We start from the raw sequence: 24512 nt of genomic DNA on the forward strand, positions 1-24512 counted from the left end.
CATTTCCTGTACAGTACAAGTTAACATAGGCTTTGTCCAACTGGACCAACCTGCATCAGCACGACCTAAGCAAGTGTCTGTTTTTCATTAATAGAAAGTGTCAAAATCTTTCAAGATCTAACTCCCCTCATAACTTCTGGCAGCTAGTCAAAAACATCTCCAATAACTTTGCTTCTTCATCTATCCCTCCTTTATTTCAACCTGATGGCACCATTGCCATCTCATCTATCTCTAAAGATGAACTCTTCACTCAAACCTTTACTAAAAACTCTACCTTGGATGATTCAGGACTTGTTCCTCCCTCTCCTCCACCTTCTGACTACTTCATGCTACCCATTAAAATCTGTCACAGTGATGTTTTCCATGCCCTCATAGGCCTAATCCCTCAGGGTTCTGTCCTGTTACTCACTCTCTTCCTATTATTCATCAATGATCTTTTAAACCAAACTTCTTGTCCTATGCACTCATATGCTGATGATACCACCCTGAACTTTGCCATGTCTTTTCAAAGATGGTCAACCCTTCAGGAAGCAAACAGTTCACACAGGGAAGCCACAGAATGCCTGACTTCTAATCTCTCTAAAATTTCTGATTGGAGCAGAGCAAACTTAGTGTTGTTCAATGCCTCAAAAAGTCAATTTCTAATTTCTCCATCCATTAACTGAACACAACCTTCCAGACAACTATCCCATCTTCAATTACATTCAACTGTCCCCCTCTTTTACACTGAACATCCTTGGTCTGTCCTTTACTTACAATCCAAACTGGAAACTTCACATCTCATCTCTAGCTAAAACAGCTTCTGTGAAGTTAGACTTTCTGAATCATCTCCGCCAGATTTTCTCAGCCCCCCCAGCTGCTAATTCTGTACAGGGGTGGTATCTGCTCATGTATGGAGTATGCTTCACATAAATGGGTGGAAACAAAAGCTTTTCATCTTATCAATCCTTCTCCTCTAATTGACTGTCTTCAGCCTCTCTCTCTCATTACCACAATGCTGCATCTCTTGCTATCTCCTACCATTATTTTCATGCCAATTGCTCTTTTGATCTTGCTAACTGCATGCCTCCCCTCCTAACGTAGCCTCGCTGCACAAGACTTTCTTCTTTCTCTCACCCCTATTCTGTCCACCTCTCTAATGCAAGAGTTAACCAGTATTCTTAATCATTCATTCCTTTTTCTGGTAAACTTTGCTTCTTTATTTTTACCTTCCAATGATTTGAACTCTTTTGAGAGGGAGGTTTCCAGACACTTATCCTGTAATTTCTAATTACTGCTTTTGACTGTTCGGGGACCAGCACCTCAATGGGCTTTTTTTTTTTATTACACTTTTGCTGCTCCCTCCTGCATGAAAAAATAACAAAAAACATTTCAAACCTTGCTTCACTCTAGATTACTTCTTAATTGCTTATTTAAGCTGATTCAAATATTAATATTATGAATAAACAAAAAACAAATAAAATCCCCCAAAAAAAAACAATAAACCCCCCTAAAAAAAACAGTGGGCTAGGTTTTTATTTTTTAAACCCAGGTTTTTTCTAACCCTGCAACCACTACTGTCTGAATGTCTACTTGGTGCTTGCCAGCCAGTTCATGCTCTTCCTTAATTTCTCATGGAGTGTGGTCTTTTCTTATACTCCTCTTGGAACATGTTTTTGTCACTATTTCCATTGTTCCTTCCTGTTTTCCTGTCTTTGTGGTACAGTTTCATTATCTCATCTCTGATCAACTTAGATGTGAAGGTAAGATGAATCAGTCTTGGCATTGGATTACCCGTTTCTTGGATCCTTCCAATGTGGTAGTGTTACAATGGTCCATAATCTATTTTTAATTCTTGTAAAAGATTTGTTATTTGTATCTTGTCATCCTTTCCTCCCTCCTTCCTGTCCTTTGTCCTATTTTCTGTTACACTAAAGACCATTAGATTACTTTCTTCTCACTCTCCCTTCCCCTTCAGCAATAAATTCCTTTACTTTAAATTCTAAAATGTCTTGTAAACTAGCTTTATGAGCATTCACCCTCCCAGCTGCTAACTCTGCAACCATTGTTACCTGTTCACTTGTAGAAGGCACTGGATGAGCAATCTGCTGAGATACTTCCCTTATAGGTTTTTAGAAGGAAACTAGCCATCTTGAATGATCAACTGCCTCAATTTTACGTCATCAAATTCCCTCTGCTGTGGTGAGTGTTCCCATGAGATGAGCTGCACTGCACCACAGCACCAGTTGCTTGCCCATAGCCATGCCAGAAGGTCATGCTGTTGGGTTCTGTGGTGTTTTCTCCTGCAGCGTCTCCTTTTCAGCAAGGCCACATCACCTGTTACGCAGGTACAGTGCCTACAATCCGTTATCTAAGTTTGGAGTGGATTGTGCCGTCCAAGTGTCTATTTTGTATGCTGCTGATTACCAGCAATCAAGCTTATGGCTTGTTATTGTTTTCGCTGGCCAGTGGCTGTTATCATGCTGTCCTCTGATTCAGGGGAAGAGTGGGCCTCTTTACCTCTTACTACCAGGGGGACCTGTAGATCTTCCAATGATCTTAGGGGCAGGGGCAGTAGCTCCAGTGAGGGTGCTGCTCTTGGCGCCAGCAGGAGGGTGGCCAAGCACTCATCTCGTCATGGGCCTTGCCTTTCAGGTGAAGTTAACACCCCCTCCTGCCCTCTTCCCGTGGCAACACATGCTTCAGTCCCTCCTTCCCAATGGAATGTGGTTCTGGACACTCTGGCAGAGCTGAGGGGTGAGATTGCCCAGTTAAAAGTGAACAGGCAGGCCCCTTTCCCCCCTTCATGGTTGCTGGAGGTGACTGCTGCTTCTTCCCCTCCACGGCCTCAAATGGTTAATGATGGTGCTGGCCCCTCTCATGGGCCGATTCGTTTCGGTTTCCCTGCTAGTTTCTTGGGATTTTTAGAGGCCAGTAGTGAGGTTGATGATGATTGTGTGCCGTGCCCAAGTGATAGTACCTTGCAGCTGGGTGCCAAGGCATTTGGCCTGCCTGAGACTGTTTCGGACGAAATTGACAGTAAGGTGGCAGACATAGCTTCCTGTTTGACAATGGTCTATGGGAGGACGACTACAAGTCTATCTGTGAAGATGAGATTGTAATGAGACCTTCCAATTGTCCTGCCCTTGCCCCAGTGGAGTCCAACCCTCTGATCCTGGATGCACTTAGGGGGAAGTTAAAAAGACTGATTTCTGCTTGAAGGAGGTTAACAAGGATATCCTGAGGGCAGCGACTACTATTACCAAGTCACTGTTAGTCCTCGATAAAGTGGCCCAGAAAGACAATCACCCAGTGGTGGCCCATGAAGTGGGCATGATCAATGATGTCCTGACCTTGTTGGGCAATGCCAACTTCAGGAATAATTTAGCAAGGCGTTGTGTCATGAAACGTGAAATTAATCACAGATTTACTCATCTTTGTACCAAGAAGGTAGCGATGGTAATGATGAATTGGTTCCTCTTTGGTGATGATATTCCATCCCCCAGTCTGTGAAGCATATCGAGGAATCCGTGAAGCTTAAGAATGCAATTACATCCAAGAAGCAGATCAAGAGGTTTTGGGGCCTCAGCTAACTTCAAGGGGTTCTCTTCAAGGTTCCAGCCTTATGGTCTTTGGAAGCTTCAGGGGTGATCAATGATCTTCCTCTGCATTCCTCAAAACAGACTCAAAAAATGCCAAGAGCCAGGGCAGCTTCAAGCCTCGGCAGTAAATCAGGCAAGTGAATGTTTTGTGGGTGGAAGGCTTCACTACTTTGCTCATGAATGGTGTTCCATTAATAGTGACCCTGTTATTTTGGATGTAGGAGAGCACTAACATCTAGATATTAATGAGGATGATATTACACATTTATTTCTTGGCAATCTTGAGTACAGGTTCAATAAAGCAGAGCAAGACATTATTAATGGGGAGATCAATAAATTGTTGGCACTTAAGGTCATTAAAGTTACACATAGGAAGAAAGAGCAAATTATCTTCCCCATTTTTCTGATGAAGAAAGAGAATGGGGAATATAGGATGGTTCTGAACTTAGAAAAACTGAATTCTTATATCCCATACAAACATTTTAAGATGAAGGACTTTGAACATGCCAACAGACTCATTAATGCAGGTGACTTTCTTGCTTCTGTGGATTCGAGACATGCCTACTATTTGATTAAGATTGCGAAAGAACAACAAAAGTTTCTGTTTCAATTGGCAAGGCATAACTAATCAATTCACTTGTCTCCCAAATGGGGTATCAGAAGACCCTAGGATCTTCACCAAGGTCATGAAGCTGGTTTACTCTTCTCTGAGGAATACGGGTCTCACAATCACCAGTTTCATTGACGACTCTCTTATCTGCAGTAGTTCAATGTCCGGTTGCCTTGTGGGCATGCATAATACTATTGCTCTCTTGAGGAAATTGGGCTTCTGTATCAATGAGAGCAAGTCAGTTCTGGTCCTAACTAAACGGATTGAATATCAAGGCAACATTATTGACACTGACAGCATGAAAATTTCCCTGACCAAACGTTGAGTAGTGTCTTTAGTGCAAGGTTGTGAGCCACTCTTGTGCAGGGACAAAGCTTCGATTAGACAAGTGGCCTGTGTCATTGGTCTTCTTGTTGCTGCCACTCCAGCGGATGTGCTCAGTAAACTTCACTACAGGAAACTTGAAAGAGCCAAAATTGATGCATTAAAGCAAGAACAGGGTAACTTTGATGCTAGGATGACCATTTCCGAGGAAATGAAGACAGAACTCCGATGGTGGTGCTCTAATGCTGCTGTTCAGGGCAGGGACATTTTTCTGTCAGCCGCGGACATTGAATTGTTCACAGATGCCTTCTCAGTTGGCTGGGGTGGTTACCTTAACCATCAGTCTACAGGTGGTAGTTGGTCTTTAGAGGAGAGCCTTTTACACATTAATGTGCTGGAGCTTAAAGCAATTTTGTTTACTCTTCAAACCTTTAGCCAGGAGTTAAGGGGTAAACACATTAAAGTCTTTTGCGATAACACTACGGCTGTAACCTATGGCAAGGAAATGGATAGCACCAAGTCACTACTCTGTAATGACAACTCCACTTTAATATTGGGCTGGTGTGAAATGTTGTTAACAATTTTTTTTTTTTTTTATGTAGGAAGGACACTGGCCAAGGGCAACAAAAATCCAATAAAAAAATATGCCCACTGAAATGCCAGTCCCATAAAAGGGTCAAAGCAGTGGTCAAAAATTGATGAATAAGTGTCTTGAAACCTCCCTCTTGAAGGAATTCAAGTCATAGGAAGGTGGAAATGCAGAAGCAGGCAGGGAGTTCCAGAGTTTACCAGAGAAAGGAATGAATGATTGAGAATACTGGTTAACTCTTGTGTTAGAGAGGTGGACAGAATAGGGGTGAGAGAAAGAAGAAAGTCTTGTGCAGCGAGGCCGCGGAAGGAGGGGAGGCATGCAGTTAGCAAGATCAGAAGAGCAGTTAGCATGAAAATAGCAGTAGAAGACAGCTAGATATGCAACATTGCAGCAGTGAGAGAGAGGCTGAAGACAGTCAGTTAGAGGAGAGGAGTTGATGAGACGAAAAGCTTTTGATTCCATCCTGTCTAGAAGAGCAGTATGAGTGGAACCGAGAAAAACTGGCGGAGACGTCTCAGAACACCTAACTTCATAGAAGCTGTTTTAGCTGGAGATGAGATGTGAAGTTTCCAGTTCAGATTATAAGTAAAGGACAGACCGAGGATGTTCAGTGTAGAAGAGGGGGACAGTTGAGTGTCATTGAAGAAGAGGGGATAGTTATCTGGAAGGTTGTGTCGAGTTGATAGATGGAGGAATTGAGTTTTTGAGGCATTGAACAATACCAAGTTTGCTCTGCCCCAATCAGAAATTTTAGAAAGATCAGAAGTCAAGCGTTCTGTGGCTTCCCTGCGTGATATGTTTACCTCCTGAAGGGTTGGACGTCTATGAAAAGACATGGAAAAGTGCAGGGTGGTATCATCAGCGTAGGAGGAGTGGATAGGACAAGAAGTTTGGTTTAGAAGATCATTAATGAATAATAAGAAGAGAGTGGGTGACAGGACAGAACCCTGAGGAACACCACTGTTAATAGATTTAGAAGAACAGTGACCATCTACCACAGCAGCAATAGAACGGTCAGAAAGGAAACTTGAGATGAAGTTACAGAGAGAAGGATAGAAACCGTAGGAGGGTAGTTTGGAAATCAAAGCTTTGTGCCAGACTCTATCAAAAGCTTTTGATATGTCCAAGGCAACAGCAAAAGTTTCACCAAAATATCTAAAAGAGGATGACCAAGACTCAGTAAGGAAAGCCAGAAGATCACCAGTAGAGCAGCCTTGACAGAGCCCATATTGGTGATCAGACAGAAGGTTGTGAAGTGATAGATGTTTAAGAATCTTCCTGTTGAGGATAGTTTCAAAAACTTTAGATAGGCAGGAAATTAAAGCAATAGGACGGTAGTTTGAGGGATTAGAACGGTCATCCTTTTTAGGAACAGGTTGAATGTAGGCAAACTTCCAGCAAGAAGGAAAGGTAGATGTTGACAGACATGTCCACATTTTTAGGCTGATCTGTGTTATCTTTAGCAACCCTTCTATTGATCTCTTTGCTTCCCAGCTGAACAAGCAGATCACCCCTTTCTGCTCCTGGAAACCCGACCCAGAAGCAGCTTACTTTGATGCCTTCTCTCTCAATTGGGCAAAGTTTGCACTTCCTTATCTTTTCCCACCTTTTTCATTGATCTCTAGGTGCTTGCAGAAAATGCAGGCAGAACAGGCAAAGGGGTGGATAGTGGTTCCGGTTTGGACGTCACAGCCATGGATGGGTATGCTACTCGGCAAGCTGATCGATTACCCCAGGCTGGTCAGGAAGTGGAGGGACATCTGACGCATTGTCCTCACCAGAAGGGAATTCCCTCATGAGGCACACTCAGTTGATGGCATGCCTTCTGTACGGGAGTCCCTCCAAGAGCGAGGCATAGCGCTCTGGACCCTTTTCTTGGACTGGCATTTCAGTGGGCTCTTTTTATTGGATTTTTGTTGCCCTTGGCCAGTGTCCCTCCTACAAAAAAAAAAAAAAAAAAAAAAAAAGAGGGTGCAGATATCATCATGGCATCCTGGAAACCAGGTACAGAAAAACAGTACCGACCACATCTTAAGAGATGGTCACAATTTTGTTGTCGAAGGCACATCGATCCCCTTAATCCCACTGTGCCAATCATTATAAACTTCTTGACCTTTACTTTCCACAGGGGTGTGGGTTATAATTCTATCAACACAGCGAGAGGTGCACTCTCATCATTGGGCATTGTGGTAAATGGATTCCCCGGTAGGTAGCCATCCCTTTATGAACAGATTCTTAAAGGGGGTGTTCAACCTACAGCCTCCCAAGCCTCGGTACACCAAGATGTGGGGTGTCCAACCAGTACTTCACACACTTCTATGTACCCCTTGACTACACTTTCTTTAAAGGAACTCACACTCAAGCTAGTTATGCTGATGGCACTGACTCAGACAGCCAGAATACAAGACTCAGACAGCCAGAATACAAACACTTCACTCGCCTGTGCTTAACGGAATTCATATTGAAGAATCTTCTATCTCCATCCAGTTAGGGGACAACATTAAACAATGCAGACCTAACTTTAATATTCAAAGTGTTATTTTTAAGTCTTATGCAAAGGATGCTAGCCTCTGTGTGTGTGAGGCCCTGTGCACATACATTACCCAAACAGAGTTGCTCAGGCCCAACATCCCAAAGGCAGTGAATAAGTTAATCATCAGTTTTGTTAAACCTCACAAGCCTGTCTCTAAGGATACTATAGCAAGATAGATTAAAGTTATGTTGTGCAGGGCTGGGACTGACACCTCTATTTTCACAGCAGGCAGCATTAGATTGGCAGCGGCTTCAAAGGCAAAGGATTTGGTGGGCAAAGGATTTACCTATCAAATGTATCATGGCAAAAGCTGGGTGGACTCAACAGGCCACAGTTGCAAAATTTTATGATAAACAAATTGTTAAGGGATCAGACCCTTTTCAGGAGACTGTCTTTCACCTTGACTGTTGATGTCTCTTACTTGGGTGACTGGTGTTTTATATACAAATTGTTCATGTTAAGGGATCAGACCCTTTTCAGGAGACTGTCTTTCACCTTGACTGTTGATGTCTCTTACTTGGGTGACTGGTGTTTTATATACAAATTGTTCATGTTCCTCTATTTGTGATGTGGTTTGGGCCTTATTAGGTGTATTTAATAAGTTACTTGTAGGGTATAATTACTGGTTTTCTACATTTATACAAATCTCCCATGTTCCTTGGGCACAGTACAACTCATGTAACTGCCATTAATGAATGCTTTCTTTGCTCATTCATGTTTCTTTTCAACAATGCATGTGTTCTAGTGACAGGGGTCCAAATCAAGTAATTACATTCAGATACGACACTTATGTGGCTTCAAAACCTCATGGGAACGCTCATCACAGCACAGGAGATTTGATGACGTAAAATTTAAAAAGCATACAAGACTTGCCGTAGGTCATTTGAAGCATGCTTGTAATTTTACAAGGCAAATCATCTCTGCTGGGGGGAGCTTTCACATGCCCTCCTCTCCCCCCCTTTTCTTTCTTTTTTTGGCATTTTGTTATGGTCATTACAGGCCTAAATTTTGTGTCATGTGGGGTGATCATGGTCTTTAAAGTATGGTGCTGTGGCGCAGTGCAGCTAATCTCATGTGAAAGCTCCCACCAGCAGAGGTGATTTGCCTCATAAAACTGCATACTTCAACTGACCTACAGTAAGTATCTTATACTTTTTAAATTTTACTCAATATTTTCCACTTCATTGCTTGTTTCTTCTATTCCCTTTATATTCTCCAAGCTGTGTTCAGTTAGAGCCTTCACCTCATTCTTTAAGATCAGCTGATTCCCTGTAATGCCAACAAGCTGTGTGTTGTTATTTTTACTCCTCTTTTACATGAGCAATGCTATGAGCATGACTTATCCTCACTCACAACCTTTAATGCTCATACACTTTACTGAGCTGACTCCTGATTCCCAGACACTGCAGCTTAGTTATCATTACAGTGTCACAAACAAAATCAAAACTAAAACTATAATGGTGAACTTATATTATTTGACTATTCAAAGGCTTTTGAATAGTCAAATAATATAAATTCACCATTATAGTTTTAGTCCACCTATTTGGTGATGATCTTGTAAGTTAATATTAGCTGGTTCTTTGCTGATCTACCTGATCTAAACTTAAATTGGTCCTTAATAAAAAATCATGAGATTTAATATATTCATAGATAAATTGAGTGATTATATGTTCCATTGATTTGACACAAACTTAAGTTAGGGACACAGCTCTATAATTCAGGATGTCATAACAGGAGCCTTTCTTGAAAACTGGTATAACCTGGAATATTTTCCAAATCTAAGGTAAAGTGCCAATATTGTAGAAAAAATGGAAGTTTCATAAAAGTGAATACACCAATACAGAAATACAAGATATGAGGAGAATGGGGTAAATGCTGTCTGCAGCCAGAGAGCAAACTAGACAGTTGTCTAGTCTGCTAAATGCAAGCCTAACACTGTCAGTGGTAATGACAAGGTCTGAAATAGTACCATGAGATTCTTGATGTGGATCTTAGGACTCAGGAGTGCCTGATGTGTACAGAGATACAAAGGAGGTTGCGAATAATTCAGTCAGAGCATTGGCATCATGGACAACCTGCCTGGATGGAGACCTTAAGGGACCAATACTAGGTTTGCCTTTTTTTCCTCCAAATCTAATAAAACACTTTGGTATTGGAAAGAAGATAATTGTGAGAGATGCCTCATAGTTTGGTTGGTTATTAAAACAAAAAATTCTTCACAGGTGGTTAACATCTAGTTATTATTTTAGTGCCACATCAGCTTTATTAGAATTTCTGGGAAGGTTGTACATATGGTGTTATAACTTATCGAGGAAACACACAAATAAGAGGAAAAAATTATATCCCCAATTTTTTCTGCAGAGGAAAAAGGATGGAGGTTTTAGGATGATGCTTAATTACAAATATTTCAAAATAGAAAATTTCAAACAGGCAATTTGGCTTATTAACAAGGGTAATTACATGACCTCAGTTGATCTAGCATACTACTCTGTCAAAGTAACTGAAGAGCAACAAAAATTTCTTTGCTTTAAATGGCAAGAAATATTTATCAGTTTACCCATCTTCCTAATGGGACTGCAAAAGGTCTATGTCTGTTCACCAAACTAATGAAACCTGCACTGAGAGAGATCAGATACACCATTACCAGTTTCACTGACAACACACTTATATCCCACAGTTCATTAGAATGCTATGAGTATACATTCAACAGTGGAAGTTAAGAAATCAGGGATTCTGTATAAATGATAATAAATCTGTCCTAATATCTACAAAAAGTTTGAAATATTTGGGGAATGTCACTGATTCAGAGACAACGACAGTTACCTTACCTGAATGGAGGAAAGAGAAAATAGTTTGAAGTTGCAAACATTCAGCTATTTCATAGTAATAAAGACAAAATCTGGAATGTGACCAAAGTAACTGGGCTTTTAGTTGCTGCAATTCCAGCAGTAGAACTGTAGAAACTACATTATAGAAAGTTGAGAACTGCTAAAATTTCAGATTTAGAGAAAGAAAAAGGTAACTTTAAGAAATGGATGGCTATCACATATAAAATGAAAACAGATCTGATTTGGTGGATAAATCATATTGCAGCGCAATACATAAAAAACCTACAGGTCAGGTACAGAAATAGACTTATATAATGATGTGTCAAATTTAGGTTGGGGTAGTTACCTAAATCATCAGAAAATTAATGGAAGATGATCAACAGTAGAAAAGAAATGCACATCAATTCAAAGGAACTCAAAGCCATTTTACTGGTAGTGAAAGCAATTGCACATCAGATCAAAGAGAAACACATTAAGATATTTTGTGATAAGAAGACTGCAGTGAATTACGTAAATGAAATGGGAGGCACAAAATCTACATGTAATAACATGTACCTCAAAATTTGGAAATGGTGTGCAATAAATGATATTTCAATTACATGCTCTCACATAACTGGTAAAGTTAATTTCATGGTAGACACTGCATCTTGAAAGTTTAATGACAGACATGAATGGAAATTGAATGTGGCCATTTTTTGAGAACTTTGCAGAATTTTTGGAGTCCCAAGCACTGATATATTTGCCTGAAGACTGAATAAACAAATACCTTGTTTTTTTTCAAGGAAACCTAACCTGAAACCAGAATACTTTGATGGTTTTCAATAAGATATTCACAGTTTAATCTAATCTACATTTTTCCCCCCTTTTGCCTTGATTGCCAGATACCTTCAGAAAAGTGATTGATTGTGCCACTGTGGACATCCCAGTCATGGATGGGGACTCTACTCACGATGCTCATCAAAGAACCATGGCTAATAATGAGATAGAAGAATGTGTTGTGGCAGCCACTGATAGCAGATGAACACCCCATAATGAAACACGCTAGGCTGATGGCATGTCTACTGTCTGGCAACAGCTGTGAAAACATGGCATACCTGCAGCAGGTACAGACATTATCATGGCTTCCTTGAGACCAATGACTGGAAAACAGTATTGCCCACATGTCAACAAATGGATACAATTTTGTGGAAGATGGCACATTAATCCCCTTAGTCCTGATAAAACAGATATTGTAAATTTCTTCTCAAACACTTTTCCAGAGAGGTGGGGGCTATGACTCTGTCAACACAGTAAGGGGAGCTCTCCCCTCACTAGGGATAGTTGTGGTGTGGACAGCTGCAGAGTGGGAAACTACCCTCTTGTCAACAGGGCTCTTGAGAGGGGTATTCAACTTGAGACCATCAAAACCTAGATATACAGAGACCTGGAATGTCAAGCTGGTGCTGCAGAAACTGAGAACTATGGAATCATTATGCAATCTTTTCTTAAAAGACCTAACACTAAAACTAGTGATGCTAATGATACTCATGCAAGAAGCCAGAGTGCAAACATTACATTTGTCAATGTTAAAGAACTTTAGCATTGGCATGGATTGATTCAATTTGTGTTTGGTTAGGGGGCAATATTGAATAATGTAAGCCAAAATCCAATGTGCAGTTTGTGAGGTTTTAAGGCATACACTAAAGATAAAAAAGACTGTGTGTGTATAAAACATTGAAAATGTACCCTGAACAGACTGAACACTTAGGATATAGGGTGGGTCAAGAAAATAGGCAACTACTCATTAGTGTTATGAAGCCACACAAAAATGTAACAAAAGACAGTGTTGCAAGATGGATTAGGTTAATGCTTGATATGTCAGGAGCAGACATAGGAAAGTACTCAGCTGGTTGTGTTTGGCCAGCTACAGCGTCAAAGACTAAGGCCATGGCTGTAAAGATTACACACATCATGGCAAAGGTTGGATGGTCAAGGGCAACCATCTTGCCAAGCATTGAGACAAGGTAATAGTTCAGGAACTTGACACATTCCAAGAAGCTAAACTAGAATAGTGAGGAGGTTCTTATTGTCACAATTCTTTTGGAAAACACTGAATTTTGTGAATTTCCTACAAAACAAGGGATTTTGGCTCATGGTTGTTTTATTTCACCAAACTCACATACAGTGATACCTCAGTATATGTCCTTAATCTGTTCCAGATCCTTGGACTTACACCAAACAGGATGTATATCAAACAAATTTTCCGATATGAAATAAAAGGAAAATTATTAATCCATTCCTATGAAAAAAATAAATAAATATTGCTATTGGCATATTATACAGTATATTGATGAGGCTGTATAAAATAATTTAAACACTGCTTAATACTAAAATACATACCATATCTGATGACATATAAGACGTACTCCCTTTTCAGCAGGGCATATTCAGGAAAAAAAAAAAAATTTTATGTATGCATGTAATGTTTAAAGCAAGTTAGCAGAACAGCTGAACAAAAAGCAAGCAATAACAATAGTAAAAAATCAATATCCTACATGATTGCAGTAACAAAACAAAGGTAGCAGCCTAGTCATTGAGGCGAGGCAAAGAACACAGCCCAGCTGCCGAGATGTCAACAACACACTAAACAGGTTGCGTTTTCATTTTCAACATTTACTTACATCATATTATGCTTGAAAAATACCTATACACTTATACGGTGGTGTAAATCTTCGGCTGTACAGGTGAAGAAAATTTCAAAATTAAATCTATGGGAGGCCTCACATTCGCATATAAGATGTAGGGTAATTTTTTGAGCCATAAAAAAAAAAAAAAAAGTGGGTCTTATATGCCATCAAATACAGTATTCCAAAGCACACATATACTGAGATACCACTGTACATACAATTTCAAGATGTCACATACAATACCTGCATGGCTTCAAAACCTCATTGCAAAACAGACTGTAGCAGAGAAGTCATTTCCTGAAGTAAAATTGATGGAGTACATGAGACTTACCATAGGTCAGTTGAAGCTGATTTGCATCATAAAACTTGAAGCACACTTAATGTGACCTGCAGTAAGTCTCATGTACTTCATCCCATTGTTTTGTTAGTTTTTTTTTTCCCCTTTTAGAAAAGATGGTGGTTTCACAAGCCCGCAGGGTTAAAAAGGAGGTGGAAGAGATTTCGTTGCCACAAATCTGTCAATTAACTGAGTTAAGATGTCTACAAAGCAGATTCAGTATTTTGGTCAAATCTTACAAGAAAATAATAAATTTCACCATAGTTGCATCTGAGTTCAATCTAATGAGGGATTATTTAATATTACTGGGTGTACCCTGAAAGATATATTCAGTTGAAACTGGGCCATGGCCACAGTTGGGGATGAGAGGTAGTACATGAATTTCATTAGGTCAGTTTCTGAGATACAAACAAGTCATGCCTGATAGAGGAAATGTAGGTTCTTTGACTAAATGCTGACCTCTAAGGAGGAAAGCAATAAAAAATAATGAATCAAGATGAGAGAGGCTTCTACAAGTTAAATTTATATTTCAACTGGGACACTTGGTGTTGGAAGGATGAATTCTGCAAAATGAGGTTTTGAGTTACTGGGATTTGAAATATTACCTCAGCACAAATTCCTTTACTGTTGTGCGGGCGAACCCAACAATATGCCGTTTTGTGATATTTTCTAATATGTTTTAACATCTTTGTAACTAATTTCATGAATATAATTAATTTTCTAATTAATACATGCGGATGAAATTTGTCTTTATTGTGAAAGTATGTATCATTATAAATCATGATAAAATATGTCTGTTGTGTCATTAAGGGATTGTCTGTATCAGGTTGATTTTGTATGTAATTCCACTGAATTTGTGACCACACTTCATCACTCATTTTTGTTTATCACATGCATGCCAGGTGATGTAGGTGGAATGAAGGATGATGACTTCCCAGTCTGATGGAGCCAGCACTGAATGCAGAGACCATATGGTGAAAGTATGACTTGACGATGACCATTTGGATCCTGGGGTCCTCCTATTTGTGTACTGTGATCAGGTATGTCTTTGGGTGTAGTCATGTTTATGTATTGGCTGTTTGGGGATTTTGTGAGGGATGTTGTTAGATCCAGTGTCAACCATATGGGTTAGTGTTAAACCAATCTTAAAAACTGGAAATATCTGATGTTCTCATGATATCATTATGAAAACAGATTTGATATTAGTGTGTGCTAAGAGGTGGTTGTGGTTGAAGGGACTTTGTTTTCATTATGAGTTGATGCCTTATTTAGGGTACCTGTGGGGATGAGCAGACTTAGGGTCATTCGATGTTTAAAACTATGCAACACACAGGTGTTTGTGTTGATTATAGCCACTGTAACTTGCCTTATAATTAAATATTACATACTTTTGTCTCCACATGGTGTCTTGTGAGTATTCATTGGTGTGAAGGACTGAACTTGTGTTTGAGCTCTATAAATTTTACAAAATTGTTTGTCTATGTACAACTGATCAGTCTTTTATGGGTGATAATGCAAACTGTCATTGACTATGCAGGACCATGTCAGTGTTATGTTAACATTACTCTGAATCTGGACATTGAGTTACTATTTCCTTAGGAATTTTACTGTCTTGTTGTCTGTTCATGTCAGTGATTGCAACGTGTTGAACTGCATACATTCACCCCGGCTGTGGGGTGTGGTGATGTTGGGATCTGCTCTACTGCTCATTTCCATAGATCAGTGTTATCAATATTGTGAGTAAATAATCCATGATTTGAGTGTGTTTGCGCTTCATATTCCTGGTATTTGTTTGATCTCTTCATTATACATTCCACAAAGCTAAATTATGTGATTGCATATAAATTTTACTGTTCAATAATGTTACATTTTATATGATTATATGATACTTTATATTAGTAATGAACTGGTTTAGAATATGCTGTTCAGTAATTATTCTATTTTCTTATATCATGATGAATCAATTTTGGGGTGTTTCCAGTGTGACTGGGGGTTAAGGGGTTTTGAGCCAATATTGTGCAAGGTTTGGTGAGTAATGTAATGTGCATCTTAGCAAGTAACTGATCCTCTTGTAGGTTGAATCTTGCTATTCTATTTTCTTGTATTATAACGAGTCAGTTTTGGGGTATGTTTTCTATGTGATTGGGAGTTAATGGGTTTTGAGCTAATATTGTGCAAGGTTTGACAAGTATTGTAATATGCATCTTAGCAATTAACTAATCCTTTTGTAGGTTGAATCCTGCTTCAATAAATGGAGCTAACTCAACAACAAATTTGGTGTGCCACAAAAACAATGTATAACTAATAAAATGTCATTTTTTCATGTGTTTAATAGTCTTTAAATAAAAAAGTTATTACTATTTCAATGCTAAGTAACTATACAAAAATGTAGGATTCGAACTCATTTGTTTTTATAGACTAGTTTGTCAAAACACTCACACTTGCATGGCTCACCAAATTTCACACTTAGGAACATTTTTCTTGTTCCAGTAGCTTGAGTAGCCCTGGTAAAGATTGCATTTTTTTTTCTTTTTTTTTACGTTCCTTTCCCAGGTCTTAGGTTCTTACTTCTTCCTGGAATGTCCATGTGACTCATGGTCACTATCATTGCTCACATTTTCAATTCAGGTGATATTCACAGGTAATTTTTCATAAATTTAATGATTTATGAGCAAATACAAAGGCACTGTCTGTGTTTGGTAGACTAGCAGGACGTGCTCACATCTGATTGGCTGTGTGGAAGGTGTGGCATGATGTCAGAGTGCTGCTGAGGTATGACAATACTGTGAGACATGACCTGGCATATCCTGGTTTAAAGGCAGGGTTTGCCCAGCTGGGGCACTGGCCTTATGCTCAGAGTTCTTGGAGCGACACTGAGTTCCTGTCCTGTTATAAATCAAATCTCTGTGTATAGGGATTATCGAAAGCTCTTTCAAAATTCCTTAATTCAAAAGTGTTTGAAAGTAGCAGCTATCTATCACCATCATCACATACACAATAAGCAGTTGAAAAATATTGAAAAAATAATTGTGTAAGTAAAAATGTACTTGTACCTAAACTCGAGTACAGCACAAAGTACACATACTTGGACTCAAGTTCAAGTATAAAATAGAATACTTGTACTTGGACTTGTGATATTGTAATGTAAATGTACTTCAATTAAGTAGAAAATAATATACTCTAAGAATAAAGTGAAGATGATATTCATATAAATAATCACAGAGAAGGCCCTAGAAAGTTGCATTAAAAGGGTTAAGGCCATTCAGCTCAAGTACTATGGAAAAGAGAGTTCCATGTACCAACCATATGCATTAAGAAGAAACACCTGTGACACTCAAGTGTGCAAGGACTATGAACAAGTTTACATGCATGGCCACTGTACCCATTTCTGGTGCTTAATGGAACAATTTGGTAGAGTCAAAGGGGCAGCATCATGCAAGGTCTTCCAACAATCAATAAGATCAGCCCACAATATCCTACCATGCACATAAAAGAGATCCAGTGCTTTAAGCCTTTCCCCATAGGAAAGATCCTCCAAGCCCTCTTCATTTCTTGTCCACCTTTGTTGGATCAAATCCAGCAGCTTATTGTCCCTAAATGTAGCCAGTGTTCCACGCTACTCAACTGTACTCATATGTGCAATGCATAAAGATATAATATCCTGAGAGCTGCAAACTAATGAGTTGAGTAAATCAGAAGCAACATTTTCTGATTTATCAGTCACCATGTCTTTATGTTTTTTTTTTTTTTTTTTATGTAGGAAGGATAGTGGCCAAGGGCAACAAAAATCTAATAAAAAAATGCCACTGAAATGCCAGTCCCATAAAAGGGTCAAAGCAGTGGTCAAAAATTGGTGGATAAGTGTCTTGAAACCTCCCTCTTGAAGGAATTCAAGTCATAGGAAGGTGGAAATACAGAAGCAGGCAGGGAGTTCCAGAGTTTACCAGAGAAAGGGATGAATGATTGAGAATACTGGTTAACTCTTGCGTTAGAGAGGTGGACAGAATAGGGGTGAGAGAAAGAAGAAAGTCTTGTGCAGCGAGGCCGCGGAAGGAGGGGAGGCATGCAGTTAGCAAGATCAAAAGAGCAGTAAGCATGAAAATAGCAGTAGAAGACAGCTAGATATGCAACATTGCGGCGGTGAGTGAGAGGCTGAAGACAGTCAGTTAGAGGAGAGGAGTTGATGAGACGAAAAGCTTTTGATTCCACCCTGTCTAGAAGAGCAGTATGAGTGGAACCCCCCCAGACATGTGAAGCATACTCCATACATGGACGGATAAGGCCCTTATACAGAGTTAGCAGCTGAGGGGGTGAGAAAAACTGGCGGAGACGTCTCAGAACACCTAACTTTATAGAAGCTGTTTTAGCTAGAGATGAGATGTGAAGTTTCCAGTTCAGGTTATAAGTAAAGGACAGACCGAGGATGTTCAGTGTAGAAGAGGGGGACAGTTGAGTGTCATTGAAGAAGAGGGGATAGTTGTCTGGAAGGTTGTGTCGAGTTGATAGATGGAGGAATTGAGTTTTTGAGGCATTGAACAATACCAAGTTTGCTCTGCCCCAATCAGAAATTTTTGAAAGATCAGAAGTCAGGCGTTCTGTGGCTTCCCTGTGTGATATGTTTACCACTATGGTCATAAAACTTCAGCTTAGTATCAACCTAAATTCATAAGTCTTTGGTCAAATTAGTAAATGGTATAGGATTGTTGCCAATATAAAAATTATTGTGTGGTTCATGCAGAGCTAGACCTCTATCAAATTTTAGTGTAATACATATATCTGGGAGAAGGAAAAGACCCCATAACTTTACAACCACATTCAAATCATCAGTATCCTGCTGGAGAGAGAGAGAGAGAGAGAGAGAGAGAGAGAGAGAGAGAGAGAGAGAGAGAGAGAGAGAGAGAGAGAGAGAGAGAGAGAGAGAGAAAATGAACAGTAATAATGAGTTTTCAGATCCTGTGCAAAAATTTTGCATTAACAATGTAAAGATGTAGCTAAATGGTTTATATCTATTTGAAAAAGAGCAGGCCCCCAGGCTGAACCTTGAAGGACACCACTAAATACCATGGGCGGTCGAGGGTAACGAAGCTCCCCAGTTGGGTTAGTGTCCCTAAAGGGAGGAGGGAGTCCAGGGGCAGTTATGTTACGTTTGCGCTAGTTTTTCAGGAAATGTTCAAAAGTGGAAGTTATACTTATTACATTTTAAAAAATCTGAAAGCCTATATTTCATTTAATCTCTTCTCTACCACCCAAAACCCCCCAATGCCCACAGGACAACTTGTTTGAGGGGTTTGCTGACACCACATTTCAGTATGTTCAATACATAAAGATGCATGCCATGAGCGTTAACACCCCCTCAGCATCACATCAAAATATTTAAAAACCCCTTATTGCAATATATCAGGTGTTTTATTGTTTATGGAAGTCTTACTAATACAATGTCTAACTTTTAAAGATATATGTTTAATATCCAGGACAAGCATGGGTAGCAAGCCTACAACACCGGAAGGCGAGAGCTCAGGGATGGTGTTACAATGATCAGATCCTTGAAGCACGCCTGTATTTCTCCTCCTTCCTCATTGTAACTGTTATCTTACTTATAACTGGTGAGCAATGCTCCTCAGGTGTTGACGAAGTAACTTTCATGACCGGCTGCAGGTTCACATGGGTTAAAATAAAACATACGCCATATTAAGATTCACCACTGTTCTGTCTTTTGACTGTTTTATCTGAAATTCCAAAGCACCAAGAGGACCATTAACTTACTCTAACACACCCATATATCTATGAACACTGCCACTTACCTTGATCTTGTAATCATTATACTTATCTTGCACTCGCAAGTCTTCAGGTGAAGTCTGGCCAGCCCAGGATGGTCTTGCTTTGCCGGTGTCGTGTGAAATCTCTCCTGGTTCCAAATTCTCCCACCGGGTGACGCCACTCGTCGTAAACCGTGACTTGTTGTCAATATCCATATTCTTATTTGTTTGATGCTTGTTTAGAGTAATAAATTTATCAAGTCAAATAAAATCAAAAGGCTTTAAAAATCGTTAAATATACTGACAAAATCAACAAATTGGCAACTCTGCCGCAGGGCAGGCCAACAGGGCGCATGTTGCATCCAGCCAACCAGTCTCGAACGTGTGAGGCTCTGGAAAAAGAAAAAAAAAAAATCCACACGCGTGCCTTGCCATATTTCAGCCGAATTTCATTCATACCTTAAAATTACCTTAATTACCTTGCACTTTTCGTCATATTACCTGAAAATTACCTTGAAAATTCTCGGACCTTAAGAATTACCTTCAAGAACCCTCAATTACCTGAGGTGAGGTAATTACTCTGAAAGTGAGAGAGCCGCCCACAAATGATTTTCTCAACTGATTACAGTTGAGGAAACTACTAGACTGCCAAAGTGAAACATGTTAATATGATTTATTTATTATTTAAATTATAGCTATTTATTTCCTTTCAACAATTGCTAGTGACAACGCACTTTTATTGCAATCCAAAATAAAAGAACATTAGAAGTTCGTTTGAAACCGACGACCATGCCTGTGCTCTTAGATTATAGAGGCTGATAATAATGAAGTATTTTTTTTTTATAATGTTGAATGATGATGATGATGACACACTTGAAACATTTCATTATAGCTATAAGTATTGCACATGATATTTGTAATGCTCAGCTGCGCACGAATTATCTATACCAGGGGTTTTTAACCGGGGGTATCCATACCCCTTGGGGGTATGGGAACCAAAGGCCGGGGGTCTGGGACTCGATTTCTGGGTACTGGTAGTTTCCCCCTCTGCCAGTGCGATGCGCGCGCTACCCTACATGACGGTGGTTGACTCTTTCCAGTTTTTTAAAATTTAAATAAAGTTTAAATAATAAAACGGAACTATAACTTTATTAATTTTGCTTTCAGTAAAAAAAATAATAAAATTATCAATGGTTATGTTTTTTTCCTAGTAATCCGTATCTAAAGTACAGTAAATTCAAGCGATTGAAATACTCGTATATGGAAGACATACTGGCAAATAATAGGATTGGTGATAATTATTTGAACAGTCAAGTGAAGGGGGTATGGGACCATATTCGACAATCCATTGGGGGTATGGAACCATCAAAAGGTTAAGAACCCCTGATCTATACTCTTTAGGCAGCCCAATTTTTGGGCAGTAAAATAAAAATAAAGAAATAAATAAAGAAAGAAAGAAAGAAAGAAGGATTTGTGATGTATATGCACACAAAGTACAAATGAATAATATTTTCAGTATACTTATGTATGTAATTACATTATCGGTAGAAATCATGAGATTATTATCTGAAGATATTTCATAATCAAATATTGGATGAAGAAAATAAGAAAAGAAAACGAAAATGAAAGTATTAATAGAGAAAGACGTCAGTATGAGGAAATGATATGTTGTTTATAGTGTTTTTTAAATGTTTTCAATGATGTATGAATTTTGGTTTGCTCAGGAATGGAATTCCATGTTTTAAACCGTATATATAACAGAGAGGGTTTAGGAAGCGGGATAAAAACCCAGGGAGGAGTTAGGATTCTTTTAATCTCTAACGTTTCGGCTGAATAGCCATCCTCAGAGAGACTGATTTACATGAGTGAAAACACACTATTTATAACAACATACAAAATTTTCTCATTTGACATTCGTACAGAGTATTGCCATCCTGGCGTGTACCTCACCTAATTTTATTTTCCTAGTCAGGTGGCATTATCCGCCTACGTGACGAGCCTTTACTGGGGATTTTCCTTGTACCTGACCTGAGGGCCAATTTGGCGGAATTACCCGCCGACCTGATTAAACCTTCTCTGTGGTTAATGATTTCCCTAGTTGTTATGAGGGCTGCCTCTATAGCTTTTCTCATTCTTTTCTTCAATCCAACTCTAATTTCTTTAGCCTCTTCCCATTTTGGTAGGTGTTTACATTTTTCTATGTGTAATACAAGGGAGTTTGATGTGTTGTGTTTTAAAACATCTTTCCTATGCTCTGCTATTCTTGTTTTAAGTCCCCTGCCTGTTTCTCCTATGTACTGCTTTGTACAACCTTTGCATGGTATGCTGTACACTACGCTGTTATTATTAACAAGTCCGGTCTCTTTAGTCCTCGTTAGCTCACCAATTTTCTCTCCCGCTAATGTTGCTATTTTTAATCCTGTTTTAGACAAATATTTATTAATTATGGAAGCCTTGTCCGAATTTGGTACACATATATACCTCTCTCTTTCGCTGGTTGTACAGGGATCTTTATTCTCTTTGTTTTCAGTTGTTATTTTCTTTGCCTTATTCTTAAGCCTAACAAGGAGCCCTTCAGGATAATCCAGCTTTTTGAAACTTGATATGATATATCGTATTTCTTGCTCTAGTAAGTTGTTGCTGCAAATTCTGAACGCTCTTAAGTAAAAACTAATAATCACACCAGATTTGACTCTCATGCTAAGGGCTGAAAGGTAGTGAATGAAATCGTCCTTATTGCAGAAATCGTCCTTATTTATAGAAAACCCACCAATAAGGACGATTTCATTCACTACCTTTCAGCCCACAGCCTTCCCCCTTCCTAAACCCAACTACTTGTCAACATGAACAGTTCACATATAACAGAGAGTGTTGGGAAATATTCAGACTATGAGCAGGGACTCACAGATTTCTGTTACGTGTAGGATCATTGTGTTGGACTTTTGTATATGTATTATTATGTTCTCATACATTTTTGTGCATAAAGATTGCTATTTTCATTTTATTTAGATTTTTTATATTTTTTTATAATTTTTTTTAGAATATTAGTATCTTTAAAGAAAAGGTTGTGTATGTTCGAAGAAACTACCGTTAGTAATAATCCTTAAGATTTTCTTTTAAAGTCTAAAACAGAGGTAAGTTAATAAATATGATGGGTAAGTATTGCACCATATAGGAATGCAATAGGAAAGATAGGGTAGTATGTGATCATGGTTTAAATTTTCAAGTACTGAGGTAGGCATGAAGTCTTTCACTTGATAAAGAAGGGGAACATTACGAGTTAATTTAATACAAAGTTCAGATAGATGTGATTTGAGGGACAGTGCGTCGTCGAAAGATACACCAAAGGGTTTATGTTGCCTAATGCGTTTGATAATCTTATAACAACAGGAAAGAGGAGGTAATGTTACGTAGATTTATTTATTTATTTATTTATTTATTTATTTTTTTTTATGTAGGAGGGACACTGGCCAAGTGCAACAAAAATCCAATAAAAGAAAAAAAAAGCCCACTGAGATGCCAGTCCCAAAAAAGGGTCCAAAGCAGTAGTCAAAAATTGAAGGATAAGTGTCTTGAAACCTCCCTCTTGAAAAAAATTCAAGTCATAGGAATGTGGAAATGCAGAAGCAGGCAAGGAGTTCCAGGGTTTACCAAAGAGAGGGATGAATGATTGAGAATACTGGTTAACTCTTGCATTAGAGAGGTGCACAGAATAGAGGTGAAAGAAAGAAGAAAGTCTTGTGCAGCGAGGCCGCGGGAGGAGGGGAGGCATGCAGTTAGTATGATCAGAGGAGCAGTTAGCATGAAAATAGCGGTAGCAGATAGCTAGAGATGCAACATTGCGACGATGAGAGAGAGAATGAAGACAATTAGTTGGAGGAGAGGAGTTGATGAAACGAAAAGTTTTTGATTCCACCGTCTAGAAGAGTGGTATGAGTGGAACCCCCCCCCTAGACATGTGAAGCTTACTCCATACATGGATGGATAAGGCCCTTGTACATAGTTGGCAGCTGTGTGGTGGGGGGGCATGGAGAGGGCTGAGAAAAACTGGCACAAACTTCTCAGAACACCTAACTTCATGGAAGCTGTTTTAGTTAAAGATGAGATGTGAAGTTTCCGATTTAGATTATAAGTAAAGGACAGACTGAGAATGTTCAGTGTAGAAGAGGACAGTTGAGTGTCACTGAAGAAGAGGGGATAGTTGTCTGGAAGGTTGTGTCGAGTTGATAGATGGAGAAATTGAGTTTTTGAGGCAATGAACAATACCAGGTTTGCTCTGCCTTAATCAAGAATTTTAGAAAGATCAGAAGTCAGGCGTTCTGTGGCTTCCCTGCATGAAATGTTTACTTCCTGAAGGGTTGGACGTCTATGAAAAGACGTGGAAAGGTGCAGGGTGGTATCATCAGCGTAGGAGTGGATAGGACAAGAAGTTTGGTTTAGAAGGTCATTGATGAATAATAGAAAGAGAGTGGGTGACAAGACAGAGCCCTAAGGAACACCACCGTTAACAGATTTAAGAGAAGAATAGTGGCCGTCTACCACAGCAGCAATAGAACGGTCAGAAAGGAAGCTTGAGATGAAGTTACAGAGAGAAGGATAGAAGCCGTAGGAGGATAGTTTGGAAATCAAAGCTTTGTGCCAGACTCTATCAAAAGCTTTTGATATGTCTAAGGCAACAGCAAAAGTTTCACCAAAATCTCTAACAGAGGATGACCAAGACTCAGTAAGGAAAGCCAGAAGATCACCAGTAGAGCGGCCTTGACGGAACCCATACTGGCGATCAGATAGAAGATTGTGAAGTGATAGATGATTAAGAATCTTCCTATTGAGGATAGATTCAAAAACTTTAGGCAGGCAGGAAATTGAAGCAATAGGACGGTAGTTTGAGTGATTAGAACGGTCACCCTATTTAGGAACAGGTTGAATGTAGGCAAGCTTCCAGCAAGAAGGAAAAGATGTTCACAGACAGAGTTGAAAGAGTTTGACTAGGCAAGGTGCAAGCACGGAGGTACAGTTTCGGAGAACGATAGGAAGGACCTCATCAGGTCCATAAGCATTCCGAGGGTTAAGGCCAGCGAGGGCATGGAAAATATCATTATGAAGAATTTTAATAGGTAGCATGATGTAGTCCGAGGGTGGAGGAGAGCGAGGAACAAGCACTGACTCGTCCAAGGTAGAGTTTTCAGCAAAGTTATGAGCGAAGAGTTCAGTTTTAAAGATAGATGTGATAGCAGTGGTGCCATCTGGTTGAAACATAGGAGGGAGAGAAGAAGAAGCCAAGTTAC

At 39.3% G+C, this 24512-nt stretch overlaps 1 protein-coding gene across 1 annotated transcript in view; it reads right to left on the reverse strand.

The window, feature by feature from the left end:
- LOC135107270 (uncharacterized) overlaps positions 1-19424 on the reverse strand; it is a 40191-nt gene extending 20767 nt beyond the window's left edge. The window contains exon 1 of the mRNA XM_064016935.1: positions 19273-19424. Within this exon, the coding sequence (XP_063873005.1) occupies positions 19273-19289 (17 nt within the window). The 5' untranslated portion in view covers positions 19290-19424. The remainder of the gene's footprint in view (positions 1-19272) is intronic.
- Positions 19425-24512: the final 5088 nt, after the last annotated feature.

The sequence above is a fragment of the Scylla paramamosain genome, chromosome 15 (assembly GCF_035594125.1).
Source record: "Scylla paramamosain isolate STU-SP2022 chromosome 15, ASM3559412v1, whole genome shotgun sequence".
NCBI lineage: Eukaryota > Metazoa > Arthropoda > Malacostraca > Decapoda > Portunidae > Scylla > Scylla paramamosain.